General features: G+C 66.6%; 1 protein-coding gene across 1 annotated transcript in view; it reads left to right on the top strand.

Annotated features, from left to right (window-relative positions):
• The window catches only part of TUT7 (terminal uridylyl transferase 7), a 159,936-nt gene extending 154,269 nt beyond the window's left edge, over positions 1-5,667 (top strand). The window contains exons 2-5 of the mRNA XM_029054669.2: positions 1,001-1,131; positions 2,558-2,675; positions 4,463-4,520; positions 5,472-5,667. Coding sequence (XP_028910502.1) covers positions 1,001-1,131; positions 2,558-2,675; positions 4,463-4,520; positions 5,472-5,539 — 375 coding nt within the window. The 3' untranslated portion in view covers positions 5,540-5,667. The remainder of the gene's footprint in view (positions 1-1,000; positions 1,132-2,557; positions 2,676-4,462; positions 4,521-5,471) is intronic.
• The last annotated feature ends 8,806 nt before the right edge of the window (positions 5,668-14,473 follow it).

The raw sequence follows: 14,473 nt of genomic DNA, 5'->3' as shown, positions 1-14,473 counted from the left end.
GAGCACTGTGCCGAGCGCTTGGGAGAATACAGTATTAACGCCAGACGGGCGCATTCCTGCCCACGGCGAGCTCACAGTCTAGCGGGGGAGACGGACATTAATAGGAAGAAAGAGAGAGAGAGAGAGAGAGAGAGAGAGAGAGAGAGAAAGAAAAGAAAAAGAGAGAAAGAAAGGGAGAGAAAGAAAGGAAAGAAATTACAGATATAAATTACAGATATAGAGAGCGAGAGAGAGAGAGAGACAAAATTTCCTGCCGTTGAGGACGGATGGGATAGCCAGACCCTACCCCGTAAATTCAAATGCAAATTTAACAAATACCATTAAGAAAGAAAGGGGCGAGTAATAATAACGATGGTATTTGTCAAGCGCTTACCAGGTTGCCCCACTTGGGGCTCACGGTCTTGATCCCCATTTTCCCGATGAGGGAGCTGAGGCACAGAGAAGTCGAGCGACCTGCCCAGAGTCACACGGCTGCCAAGCGGCGGGGCCGGGGTTAGAACCCGCGACCTCGGACTCCCGGGCCCGGGCTCCCGCCACTGAGCCGCGCTGCTTCTCCGAGTAGCGTTAGCAGCGGGGTCCCCCCGCTCGTGCCGTGCGATTACGCGATTTCGTTTGCCCCGTACGGACGTGCTTACCCGGTCTCACGGTCAGGACGGTAATAATAATGATTGTGGTGTCAAGCGCTTACTGTGGGCCGGGCACCGTACCGGGCGCTGGCGGGGATACGAACAGAATCAGGTCGGACGCGGTCCCCGTCCCGCACGGGGCCCCCGGTCTTCATCGCCGTCTTGCGGATGGGGCGACCGAGGCCCGGAGAAGTGACTCGCCCGAGGCCGCACGGCGGTCAAGCGGCGGAGCCGGGACTGGAACCCGTGACTCTCTGACTCCCGGGCCCGGCCTCTACCCACCGCGCCTCTACGCTCCCCTTAACTCTCTAAAGAAACAAGAGAGACGAGGCGGACCCAAGGGCGGACTCTGACCCCTTGGGAACCTGATCCAGCCTCTGTCCTTCCAGGAGTACTTCTTCGACCCGGAAGTACTGACCGAAGGGGAGTTGGCACCGAACGACAGGTGCTGCCGGATCTGCGGCAAAATCGGGCACTTCATGCGCGACTGCCCTCTGCGGAGAAAGTAAGTCCCCGCCGAGGCCGCCCTTGACCCGGGGCCTCTTTCACCCCTCGTCGCCGGGCTTCACGGACGGGCTCTGGCTGTCTGCGGTGAAGGGACTCCGGCGCTCAGAGGCGGGAGGGCGGCTTTCGGGAATCGGCGAGAGGTTCGCGCTCGAGACCCCAAGCTGGCCTCCCTTTTGCAGTCTAGCCTCCCGGGTGGGACGGCTCCGATCGGAGGGGGCCGCCTGTCCGCCCGGGCCTCGGGACCCCCTCTTCCCGTCCCCGTCTCGCGTCCCCTTGGCTCTTTCCCGGCCCGTCGGCGTTTCCACCGGAGCTCGGGGAGAGAGGGGAGGAGCGGGAGAAGGCTCGGTCTCGTTCCGGGGAAACCCCGGAGATCGACGACCCGGGCCCCAGACACCTTCCCAAGGAGAGCAGCTCGGCTTCTCCCCGGAATGCCGCCGGGCGTCCTCCGGACGGACGGAACCGCGGAAGCGAGCGAAGGGAGAGCCGCGTACACGCCGCGTCGGACTCTCCCGGGCGCTCGGCCCGGCGCTCCGCACGCGGCGGGCGCTGGATGCGTTCCGCCGGCCGACGGCTCGCTCGCCCGAGACTGTCCGAGAGGGAGTGAAAGCATCTCGTAGGGGAGAGGGTCGTCTCCGGATTCGGCCCCGCTCTCCTCCACCCGGCGCGGGAAAGGAGGTCCTCTCCCCTACGTGGCCTCCTCGCTCTCTCGGGCGGCGATCCGGCTCCCGGTCGGTCGGTCGGTGGCGTTGGTTGAGCGCCCGCCGAGCGGCGACCGAGCGCCCGGGGGAGTCCGGCCCGCGGCGGACCCGGCTCTCGGGGGGGTCTCGATGGTTCGGGGAAGCCGAGCTCTCCCTCCGAAGGTTCGGGCCTCGGGGGGCCGCCTCTGCGGTTTCGGGGTCTTCCACCCGGGGAGCTCTCAGGGTTTGACATCCAACACGGTCTGGGGGCCGGCCGCCTTTAAGTCACCGTCTGCCCACGGTTGGGTTCGGACGTCTGGGGTGTACCGCGCCCGTTGGTTTTCGCCCAACCCGGCCCCTGGACGCAGCCGGCGAGTGACGTGGGTGAGCCCCGTCCCGTCGGCACCCGCCCTCGCCATTCGCTCTGCCTCCCCGGGGGGGTAGCGGTTTTCGTTTCTCTCCCTCCGTCTCCCTCCCACCCCCGCTGGGATTCGGGGGTTCGGAGAGAGAGTCGGGAAGCAGAACCGGTCGAGTCTTCCGAGTGGAGGAACGAGGCTCCTCTCTCCCCTCCCCCCGCGTCCGCCTCCGGCTCCCTCCCCCTCCCCCTCGGACCTTTCGGATCCCTCGCGTCTGTCCGCCGGCGGCGCCGCCGCGACCCGCCGTCTCAGTGGCCCTTCGGGTCGGCGCGTGGTCTCCCCCCGCCCCCCGCGAACGCCCTCCGAGCCGCGGGCTTATGTCCCGCTCCAGGTTACGGAGGCGGCGGGATTTCGAAGACCCTAAAGGCCAGCGGTGCCCCGACGGCAAGGAGAAGAAGATCCGAGAGGACCGAGAGGCCCAGAGCAGGAGCGTGGAGAAAGAGTCGTCGGTGAGGGAGGGCCAGGCTCCGCAGAGACCCGGGCAGAGCCGGGGCGGGCCGGAAACGGGAAGGGCCGAGGTGCCCCGGCAGTCGACTGAGAAGTGGAAGCGACGGGACGACAGAGAGCTGAGAGGGAAGTGCTGTTTCACCTGTGGGGGAGAAGGCCACGTTAAGCGAGATTGCCACCCGTTGAAAGGCACTGCAGGGACGGAGGGGGTCGATCGTGAGTCCGGGCGGTGTCGGGTCGGGGCTCCCCGCGCGATCGGGTCGGCCCCGGGCCCCGCCCCGCGGCCCCGGAGGGCAGGAGAACAGGTATTCTCAGACCCCGTTTTCTCGAGCCCCGTCTTACGCGTGAGGAGACCGAGGCCCGGGGAGGTTAGGCGAGGAGCCCCGGGCCGGCGGCGGGGCCGGGATTAGAACCCGGGTCTCCCGCCCGCCGGGCCCGGCCCTCTCTCGTTCATTCGGTCGGTCGCATCTGTCGAGCGCTGACTACGCGCCGAGCACCGTAGTACCGAGCGCTTGGAACGGACGGTCCGGCGAGAGATAGAGACGGTCCCCGCCCGGCGCCGGGCTCACGGTCGAAACGGGGGAGACGGACAGCGGGGCGAAACGGAACGACGTCATCGAGAGGAACGGAATCGTAGAGATGCGCGCGTCATTAGCGAAATCCGCAGGGTGATAGGTGACACGTTCGCACGAGCACAGTGCCGTGGGGAAGGGGGAAGAGCAGAAGGCGAGGGGGGAGCGGGGGCTCCACTCCGGGAAGGCCTCCCGGGGGAGGTGAGCCCCCCGGGGAGCCGAGGAGACCGCCGCCGCCGGCCCGGTCCGCCCCGGGGGTGAGCGCGAGGGGATCCCGCCGGGGGGGATGAGGCCGGGGCCCGCCCGGCGGAACGTCCGCGACCGGCGTCACGGCTCCCGTCTCTTTCGGAAACCGAGGCCCGGGGCCGCGGGGTGACTCGCCCGGGGTCCCGCGGCGGGGCCGGGCTCGGGACCCGGGTCCCCCGACTCCCGGGCCCGGGCTCTTGCCGCCGGGGGAGACGCTTGGCCCTCCTGAGCGGGTCGCTTCCGAAGGCGCTGGCTAAGGAGGCCCCCGGGGTACCCGGAGGCCCTCTCCCTCCGAAGCCGGGCGCCCTCCTCGTACCACGCGGTCTCCGCCTGAGCCCCGGCGCCCGGCGAGGTGCTCCGCAGGCGGCAGGCGCCCGATAGAGGCCGTCGACCGGCGCGCGCCGGTACGGCCGGCCGTCACGGGGGCGGGTCGAGGTCGCGGGGGCGTCGACGTTACCTCGGCTCCGTTCGGAGCCGCGGTGTCGTTCTCCCTCCTGCGGGTTTTCGCGCGGCAGCTGGCTGGTCTTCGGGGGATCCGGGGGCTCTCTTCTGGTCCTCTGAAACCCAGCGGCCGATTCGGCCGGGCGAACCTTGCAGTTTCGGGGTGCCTTCCCTTTAACGGTGACGGTGAACGTGAAGCGCCTCCTAGGTGCCGAGCGCCGTTCTGAGGGCCAGGGTAGACGCGGGGTCCCCAGGTCGCCCCGCGTGGGGCGCGGGGTCTCAGTCTCCGTCGGACAGACGAGGTCGCCGGGGCGCGGAGACGAGCGACGGGGCCGGGATCGGACCCCACGTCCTCTGGCTCCCGAGCCCGCGGTCTCGCCACCGAGCCGCGCTGCCGCCTCTCAGAGTACCGACCGGACCCTCCGATCCCGCACGGGACCTCGCCTCGACTCCTCGCTCGGGCTCCGAGAGGGCCGTTCCGAGGAGCTCTGTTCTCGTGCGTTTTTTGATCTCTACTCTGTCCTCTTTAGGCGACACCGGAAGGCAGAAAGAAGCAGAAGGCCAAGGCGTCTTCGAGCCCCCGGTCAGGCGAGTACACGGCGCGGAGCGTCGGGATTTTCCCCACCTTCCGAGGAGGTCGAGGATCCGCCGGTCTCGAGGGTTTTGACTCGGGCCGGCCTCCGTAACGGCAGAGGAGCGGTCGCGATCGCCGGGCCGCCCGCCGGCGGATCGGTCCGATCTGCCGGGCGCCGGCCCGGGCGTTTGGGAGAGACGTCGGTACCCGTTAAGCGCTTCCCGCGTGCCGGGCACCGTCCCGAGCGCCGGGGCAGACGCGAGGGAATCGGGCCGTCCCCCGTGGGGCGCACGGTCTCCGTCCCCGTCTCACAGAGGAGGTCGCCGGGGCCCAGGGGGCCCTTGCCCGCAACTCACCCGGAGTAAACCGAGGCGGCTCGGCGGGAGGGGCCCGGGCTTGGGAGTCGGAGGTCACGGGTTCGAATCCCGGCTCCGCCGGCCGCGGGACCGTGGGCGAGTCGCTTCTCCGGGCCTCGGTTCCCTCGTCTGGAAGATGGGGATCGACCGCGAGTCTCCCGTGGGACGACCCGGTGACCCCCGTCTCTCCCCCAGCGCTTAGAACGGCGCCCGGCACCCAGTGAGCGCTTGACAGGTGCCGACGTCGTTATTAACGAGCGCCGTTTTCCCAAAAAAAAAAAAAAGACGACAGCGCGTGCGGGGTGGGCGACCTGGGATGAGAAGCCAGGTCCTCCGGCTCCCAGGCCCGCCCGGGCCCTTCCCACCGGGGCCCCCCCCCCCCGCTCTCCCCGAGCAGCGGCCGCGCTCGCTCTACCTCGACGGGAGCCCGAGCTCTCGCTCCCCGGAGGGCGACCCGGGCCGGGGCCCCGGGGGGTGGCCTCGGCGAATCGCCTCCGCCCCCGTCCGCCGTCGGGTCGCGTTGGGCCCCGCCCGTGCCCCCCCCCCCGCCGTTCCGTCCCCGCCGGGCCGGGGAGGCCCTGACGCCGCGCGGTTCTCCTCCTCCCCCAGGCAGCCTTCCCAGTAGATACCCGACTCAGGGAAAAGCCTCCCCGAAGAAGACGCAAGGCGAATTCTGAGGGAGCCAGCAGCCGCGTCGGACGAGCGAACGCAATTGGGATTCAAGCATCCGAGGCCCCCGGGCCGACAGCACATATCAGTATTTAACTTGTATTTCAAGAAAATGGCGAGTTTTGCCTTCGGCGAACCGGGTCTGAGAAAAGGTCATTTTTAATTCGGGACGTCCGCCTCACGCACGCTCTCCCTACACGGGGACGTTCGAATCGGAAAGCCGTGACGTTCCAGTCGGACGTTCGGCTACGGGTCAGAGGCGGAGATCGCACCGTCGCGGTTTTAACCCTTTCCGAGCGCACTCCCGAAAACGAAACGAAACGGAAGAAGCGCGTGCGCCGGCGTGGCGCGCGCCGCTTTCGATGAGGTTTTTCGAGAATTCGACACCCTCCCCCCCCCCCCCCCCCCCCCCCCCCCCAAGTGGAACAAGTGACGAGCGATTCGGTGGTTACCGGGAGGCCATTTTCAATGAGGTTTTTTTTCCAGATTTCAACCCCCACAGTACGGAAAGGATGACCGACGATAGCAGTGGTTACGGGGCTGCGGGCTCTCTCTCTCTCTCTCTCTCTCTCTCTCTCTCTCTCCTGGCTCTTTCCGGGGCAACGTTATTGAAGGGGGACACGGTATTTGTTGTTGTTTACCGAATCCTCGTGTAAAAGTCTTTCGGATATTTGTGAATTTCCCCTACCGTATCCGCGAGCGTTCTTTTCTCGTTATCTGTCGGAAGCCGATGCCGTTGAACAGTAGTGACCCCTTATGTTGAATCTCTGTGGGCGGGGCGGTGCCGTCGAGCTTCGCTTTCCTCCCCCCGCGCCCCCGCCCCATCCCCCGCTCCCCCTTGTGATTTTTTAGAAGAGTCGATGATACTGCTGTGCTTGTGTACAAGACGAGACTGTGAAGCAGGTGATCCTGTTCGAGGCTGGAGAAGCACCCTCTGCGAACGGCGACCGAGAAGTAAAAGCACTTGACGGGAAGGTCGGGCCGGTGAGCCGCAGAGGGGAGAGGGCTCCTCGCCCCCTGGGGATTCCGCTGGATCCACAGGATCTCCCCCCCCCCCCCCCCCCGACGTCCATTCGGAATCGAAGCATCCCGCCGCCCGTCTCGGCGACCGAAAGAATCGAAGGTGGAAGTTCCGATGCCTCCCCCCCGCCCCCCTCCCCTCCCCGCCCTCCCATTTCTCCTCCGACCTTCCTCCGAGGAAGCCCGTTAACGGGGAAACCGGACCTTCGTCGGGCTCATCGCGCCATTTGGAGAGAACTCGACGGAGGGACGAGGGAAGGCTCCTCCCGCCGCGCGGGGCCGCGCCCGTCGGCGCGGGCCGACCTGGGGCGGGAAGGGGCGGTCGCGCGCGGGCCTCGGCCTTCGCGGACCGCCGCCTGCGGGTCTTTTACGTATTCGTGTTCTTGCGACTTTTCGGTATTTGATTCGGTACCCACGGCGAGCCGCCGGCCTAAGAGCCTCCCGCCCGAAGTGAGAAGCTCTGGATCCAAGAGGCGCGGATCGGGAGGCCATTTTTAACGGGATCTTTCCAGAATTCAAGCGCGTGTCGCGGAACGGGCGACTGGCGAGACGCAGCCTCCGATGAGGCCTTTCACGACGAATTTGACCCCCGCGGCACGGAACGAGTGACTAGCCGATCGGGAGGCCATTTTTAACGGGATCTTTCCAGAATTCAAGCGCGTGTCGCGGAACGGGCGACTGGCGAGACGCAGCCTCCGATGAGGCCTTTCACGACGAATTTGACCCCCGCGGCACGGAACGAGTGACTAGCGGATCGGCGGTTTCCGCGGCGCCACTTTCGATGGGTCCTTTCCAGATTTTAACCCCCACATCGTGGAGCGCGATACTAGCAGATCGGTGGTTACCGGGATGCGGTTTTCGATTAATTCGACCGACCCCCCCCCCCCTCCCCCCCCTCGACCGGGATGCTATCATCGATGAAATTCTCATGTATTAGATCTCGCCCCTCCCCCCGCCCCCGCCCCCCCCCCCCCCCCCGCTACGGAACTAGAGACTAGCGAATCGGTGGTTATCGGGATGCGGTTTTCATGAATTTGACCCCCCCTCCCCCCCCCCCCCCCCGCATTATGGAATGAGTGAGTAGATTGTACGCCCTTCGAGGGCAGGGATCACGTTTACTTACTCTGTTGTACTCTCCCAAGCTTGTAGTGCAGCGCTCTGCACACAGCGTTCAATAAATACCATTGATCGATTAAAAAAATCACCGTCCTTCGTATCCGAAGATGCCGCTGACTCCGCGATTCAGTCGCGAGCGCAGTCGGTCGGGGGCCACGTGCACGGAGAGACGCACGGACGCACCCGCCGTCCCTCGCTCCGTCAGTCGTGTTTCGCGGCGCGCGTCTGTCGGCGGCGGCGCTTCGGCTTCCTTCGTTTCTTCTCCGAGGTGCACCGTGCTGGTCTCTCTCGTCCGAATGGGCCTCCGGGCTTTCGGCCGAGGCGCCGTATCGTCTGAGGTGGCCCTTTAATAATGATAACCATTCACCGTCGTTACGATTTTAAGCGCCGACTGCCCGCCGGGCCCTGCCGGGCCGTGAAGCGGCGGGGCTTGGGGGAAAGAGGTCGTGCGTTCTCATCCCGGCTCCGCCACCCAGCTCCGTGACTCGGGGCGAGTCACTTGACTTCTCTGTGCCTCGGTCACCTCCTCTGGAAAATGGGGATTAAGACCGGGGGCGCCCCGCGCGGGACAGCCTCCGGCGCTCGGGACGGCGCCCGGCCCACAGTCGAGCGCTCAGCTACCGTGATCGTTGTCGTGGCTAAGCGCCGGGGTGGAGCCGAGCGCCCGGGGTTGGACGCAGTCCCCGTCCCGCGGGGGGCTCACGGACTCGATCCCCATTTCGTAGAGGAGGTCACTGAGGCCCAGAGAAGGGAGGCGACTCGCCCAAGGTCACGCAGCAGGCAGGCGCCTGGCACTCGGTAAGCACTTCACAAATACCAACGAAAAATAAAATGAGGGCGCACCTCAAAGGAGTCAGGCTTCACACAAGGGAGATTACAGATGCAAGCGGAGAGTAGCGGCGCAACCGCCTCGGGTCGCTGGTCGCCGCAGGATGTGACCTGGTGGGCGGCGTCCAGCTGGTAACTCGCAGGATTCCTCGAGGCCGACGGAGGTGGACGTTTCCGGTCGCGTTTCAGTAGCCTCGTTTCGCCACCTACCGATCTATCCCCCCCCCCAGCGTTCTTCTCGCGGGCCCCGAGGGACCGATGACGATGACGGCATCGGTTCGGCGCTCGCCGCGGGCCGGACGCTGTGCCCGGCGCCGGGGTGGCTACGGGCGGGTGGGGTCGGACGCGGCCCCCGTCCCGATCCCCGTTTTACAGACGGGGTGACCGAGGAACAGTAAAGTGGGTCGCCCAAGGTCACGCGGCGAACGAGCGGCAGATTTTCTGACTCCCGGGCCCGGGCTCATAATGCTGGTATCCGTTAAGCGCTCACTATGTGCCGAGCGCCGTTCTGAGCGCCGGGGGAGATGCGGGGCGATCGGGTCGTCCCACGTGAGGCTCGGGGTCGATCCCCATTTTCCGGGTGAGGTAACCGAGGCCCAGCGAAGTGAAGTGACCCGCCCACGGTCGCGCAGCTGACAGGTGGCCGAGCCGGGATTCGAACTCATGACCTCCGACTCCAAAGCCCGGGCGCTTTCCACCGAGCCACGCTGCTCTACCCACTACGCCGTCCCGCTTCCTACGACAGATAGTTTTCTCGGGCGGGGGGGGGGGGGGGGGCGGGGCGGGTAGGGATCGTTTCGTTCTGTTCCGTCGCCAGACCGCTTGCGGCGGCGTGTTTCCGTCCTGTTCTGCCGTCCGTCCCCCCCGGTTCAGACCGCGAGCCCGTCGTCGGGCGGGGATCGTCGCGCTCCGTTGCCGAACTGTCCGGCGCAAGCGCCCAGTCCGGCGCTCTGCGCATCGCGAGCGCTCAGTAAATACGATCGAGTGGACGAACGAACGGTTTTAGTAGTTAGCGGTGGCGATGGGATTTATTTAGCGCCAAGCCCGCCCGCTCCTCACCGAGAATAATAATAACCGTGGTATCCGTTGAGCGCTCGCTGCGTGCCGAGCATCCGTCCGTCCGGTCGTATTTGTTGAGCGCCTACCGTGCGCCGAGCGCTTGGAATCTACAGTTCGGCAACAGACGGAGACGGTCCCTGCCCGACGACGGGCTCCCGGTCTAGAAGGGGGAGACGGACGGCGAAACGGAACAGGTAGTCGGGCATCGGCACCATCAAGATATCTCCCGGGGGGGGGGGGGGGGGGGGGGACGCGTCCCGTCGCAGCGTCAATTATAACGATGATGACGTCGGTATCCGTTAAGCGCTCACTGTGGGCCGAGCCCCGTTCTAAGCGCTGGGGGAGATAACGGGGTCACCGGGCCGTCCCACGCGGGGCTCGCGCTTGTAATCCCGGATGAGGTCACCGAGGCCCCGAGAAGTGACGCGACCCGCCCGGGGCCACCCAGCCGACGGGCGGCGGGGCCGGGATTCGAACCCACGACCCCTGACTCCCCGGCCCGGGCCCTTTCCGCCCAGCCACGCTGCCTCTCTGCGGCTGCCAGCCGGGAACCGGGGGGGGGGGGGGGGGGGGGGGGGCGGGGGAGGCTTCCCGGCGCCCGGATGGTCTCCGCGGCCCCTCGGCCCGTCCGGTTCCCCGGCTCGTTCTCGGGGCCTCCCCCCGGGCTCCAGCTTCCCCGCGCCCCGGACCCGCCGCGGCCTCGGCTCCTCCGCCCCCCCCCCCCCCCCCCCCCCCCCCCCCCCGGCCCGCGGCGCCCACGGCGGCCCCCGTCTGCGTTCCCTCTTCCCCGCTCCACGATTCCTCCCGTCTCCCGCCGGTCCAGCCGGCCACGCGCCTCGCTGTCCGGCTCCCCTGCCCACTCCGGCCCCGCCTCCTCCGCCCGCGTCCCCTCTTCCCCGGTCTCCCGGTCGGCTCGGGGCGCCGGGAAAGACACGGGGACGGCGGGTCGCCCCGCGTGGGGCTCGCGGTCTCGATCCCCATTTTGCGGAGGAGGTCACCGAGGCCCAGAGGAGTCGAGCGGCCCGCCCAGGGTCAACGCAGCGGACGAGCGGCGGAACGGGGACCGGAAGCCACGTCCTCCGCCGCCGAGCCGCGCCCGCCGCTCCCCGGGCAGCGGCCGGAGCCCGGGCTCGGGAGTCGGGGGACGTGGGGGCCGGGTTCCCATCCCGGCTCCTCCGCTTGGTTGCCGGGTGACCTCGGGCAAGTCACTTCACTCCCGGGCCTCGGCTGTCCCGCTTTCCCGTTCTGAGGCCTCTGTGGGAGAGGGACCGGGTCCAACCTCGTTCACCTGCGTCCGCCCCGGTGCCCGGAAGGGCGTCGCACACGCGGTGAGGGCTCAACGGGTACCGTAAGAAAAGGGAGAGCGGCGGGAGGAGACCTTCCCGCTCCACGGCCCCCGCCCCGTTCCTCCCCGGCCCCAACCGACCCCTCCTCGAAAGCGCCCAGCGACGCGTATCTCCCCAAGCTCTTGGTACGGCGTCCTGCACCCGGTAAGCGGCCTAGCGGAAAGAGCGCGGGCCCGGGAGCCGGAGGGTCCGGCTTCTAATTCCGGTACCCGCTGGGCGACGGCCCCGCCTCCCTATCCCTCGGGGTCCCTTATCCGCAGAACGGCGAGTCGGTCGCCGCTCGCCCTCCTGCTTGAGGCCGTGAGCCCCCGGCGGGACCCGACTGTGAACACGTCTGCCGATTCTGCGGCTGTGCCCTCCCGTAAGCGCTCGGCAAATGCCGTCGCCGGACGGATCGATCCGTCTGCCCCAGAGTTCGGTATCGGGCTGGCACGTGGTAAGCGCTCAACGGATGCCACGGTCCTCGTCGCCGCCGATCGATGCCACCCCTCGGTGACGGCCGAGCCCCGGGAAGAAAACCCGGGCGCTCGGCTCCTCCTCCGGTGTTCAACCTACCCGTCCGAAGAGAAGAGACAGAGCAGCGTGGCCTGGCGGCTAGCGCGCGGGCCAGGGACTCGGAAGGACCCGGGTTCTAATCCCCGCTCCGCCACCGGTCTGCTGCGTGACCTCGGGCCAGTGACTCGGCTTCTCTGGGCCGCGGCGACCTCGTCTGTAACACGGGGACGGGGACCGCGTCCAACCCGATCCGCCTGGATCCGCCCCGGCGCTTAGGACGGTGCCCGGCACCCAGCAGGCGCTTAACGAATACCGTGATCGTTGTTGTTATAGAAACATGACCTCGGGTGGCACGAGGAAGACGCTTAGCTCGTCCGTAGCGGCTTCTACGTTCCCTGAGCCGTTTCAAAGAAGTGATCCCATTTTATTCCCTCGACATCCGGGCAAAGGAGGGGGCGAGACGGATAGGAACGATAATAACGATGATAACGTTGGTATCCGTTAAGCGCTTACTACGCGCACAGCGCCGGGGGAGATACGGGGCCATCGGGTCGTCCCACGGGAGGCTCTCGGTTATTCCCCGTTTTCCAGATGAGGTCACCGAGGCCCAGAGAAGTGAAGTGACTCGCCCACGGTCACCCGGCTGACGGGCGGCCGGGCCGGGATTCGAACCCGGGACCTCTGCCTCCCAAGCCCGGGCTCCTTCCACTGAGCCACGCTGCTGCTCCTTGTGGGCGAGGAACGTGTCTACCGACTCCGTTGCGTCGGACTCTCCCGTGCGCTCGGTACAGAGCTCCGCACACAGTAAGATTAGCCCCGTTTTAGAGAAGAGGAGACCGAGGTCCGGGGAGGTCGAGAAGTGGTGAGTCTAGAAGCACTTTACTAGGGCGCTTGGAAAGCACAGAATAAAGAAGTTCCACGCCCCCTGCCCGTAAGGACCTTCCGCTCCGCTGGCGGAGACGGACGGAACTGTATCTGCAACGAGACCGGTCCACTGAAATAGAGGTACGAGTCGTCACGTCTCCCCGACCGAGCCCTTTTCTCCCCCCTCTCCGCCCTCCCCTCCGCAGAGATCCAGCTCTTTGCTACTCGCTCCGGCCCCCCTCGTATATTCTACCATCTCCCCTGTTCCTAGTCCATTTTAATGCCTGTTCCCCCCGCAGCGACGACGACGACGATGATATTCGTTAAGCGCTCACTATGCGCCAAGCTCCTAGCGCCGGGGGGGGGGGGGGGGGGACGCAAGGTAATCCGGTCGTCCCGCGGGGGGCTCGCGGTCTCCGTTCCCGTTTCACAGACGAGGGAACCGAGGGATCTGTCCGAAGTCCCACGTGAGGCTCACCGTCTTAATCCCCATTTTACAGACGAGGTCACTGAGGCACCGAGAGGTGAAGGGACTCGCCCAAAGTCACCCAGCTGACGGGCGGCGGAGCGGGGATTCGAACCCGCGACCCCCCGACTCCTGAACCCGGGCTCCTTCCACCGAGCCACGCCGCTTCTCTTCTAGACGCACGAGCGCCGCGGGGAGGGGAAGGGGGTCGGGCGGTGGGGAGGGGAGGAGGGGCAGAGGGAAAGAGAAGGCTCCGTCTGGGAGGGCCTCCTGGAGGGGGTCAGCTCTCGGTCATAATAATAATAATAACCATGACCATGGCGTTCGTTAAGCGCTCACCACGTGCAGAGCACCGTTCTAAGCGCTGGGGGGATACGAGGCGATCGGGTCGTCCCACGCGGGGCTCACGGTCTTCATCCCCCTTTGACAGATGGGGGAACCGAGGCGCAGAGAAGTCAAGGGACTCGCCCGGAGTCACGGAGCCGACGAGCGGCGGGGCCGGCGTTAGAGCCCGCGACCCGTAACTCCCGAGCCCGGGCTCTTTCCCTCGAGCCGGGCCGCTTCCCCGGAGATCGTAAGCCCTCCGCGGGGAGGAGTCGCGTCTGTCGACCCTCGCGTACTTCCCCGGGCGCTCGGTCCGGGGCTCGGCGCCCGGTGAGGGACCGACAGCCTTCTGTCCCCTCTTCAAAGCCTCACCGGGGGCCCGTCTCCTCCGAGAGGCCTTCCCTGACCGCGCCCCCCCCCCCCTTTCCCTCTTCTCCCCCTCCCTTCTGCGGCGTCCTGACCCGCTCCCTTTCTCCGTCCCCCCCGTCCCAACCCCACAACCCTTGGGTCCGGATGGGTCGCTTGTTTCTCCGGACGTCCGTCGACCCCTCCGAGCCGTGAGCTCGTCGCGGGCGGGGGACGTGTCCGTTTATTGTTCCGCTACGCTCTCCCGAGCGCTTAGCACAGTGCTCTGCACACGGTAAGTCCTCAGTAAGTGCGACCGATGGACCGAGAGTGCTCGAGAAACGCCATCCGCTGATGGACGAATATACAGGGGTGCTAGGGAGGGGTGAATTAGGTCCATAAGCGTTCGTCCCAGACGCTGGAAAATTAAGCGAGGAAAGGTTTTTGGAGGAGGTGGGATCGGAGCTGGGGTCTGTCGGGCGTGAGGAGGGAGTCCCAAGCCGGGAGAACGGGGACGCGGAGGCGGGAGAGGGTGGCGCGGCTAGAAGGTCAAGGGCGACTAGCCCACGGTGACAGCGGCCGGTGGCGTTGCTGGAACTAACGAGAACGACAATCACCGTGGTAACGTCGGTATCTGTTAAGCGCTCACTAGGTGCAGAGCACCGTTCTAAGCGCCGGGGTGGACACGGGGGAATCGGGTCGTCCCACGTGGGGCTCACCGTCTTAATCCCCATTTTCCGGATGAGGGGACCGAGGCCCGGAGAAGTGAAGTGACCCGCCCACAGTCACACGGCTGACAGGCGGCCGGGCTGGGATCGGAACCCGTGACCTCTGACTCCGAAGCCCGTGCTCTTTCCACCGGGCCACGCTGCTTCTCGATAGTGATGCTGACGATTACGGTATTTGCCAAGCACCGCTCGAAGCGCCGGGGTAGCTACGGGGTAATCGGGTCGTCCCACGTAGGGCTCACGGTCTTAATCCCCATTTTCCAGATGAGGTCACTGAGGCACAGAGAAGTGAAGCGGCTTGCACGAGGTCTCGCAGCAGACGAGCGGCGGAACCGGGATTGGAACCCACGT

This window comes from Ornithorhynchus anatinus, chromosome X5 (assembly GCF_004115215.2).
Source record: "Ornithorhynchus anatinus isolate Pmale09 chromosome X5, mOrnAna1.pri.v4, whole genome shotgun sequence".
Taxonomy (NCBI): Eukaryota; Metazoa; Chordata; class Mammalia; order Monotremata; family Ornithorhynchidae; genus Ornithorhynchus; species Ornithorhynchus anatinus.
This window is presented reverse-complemented; position numbering and strand designations above follow the sequence as displayed.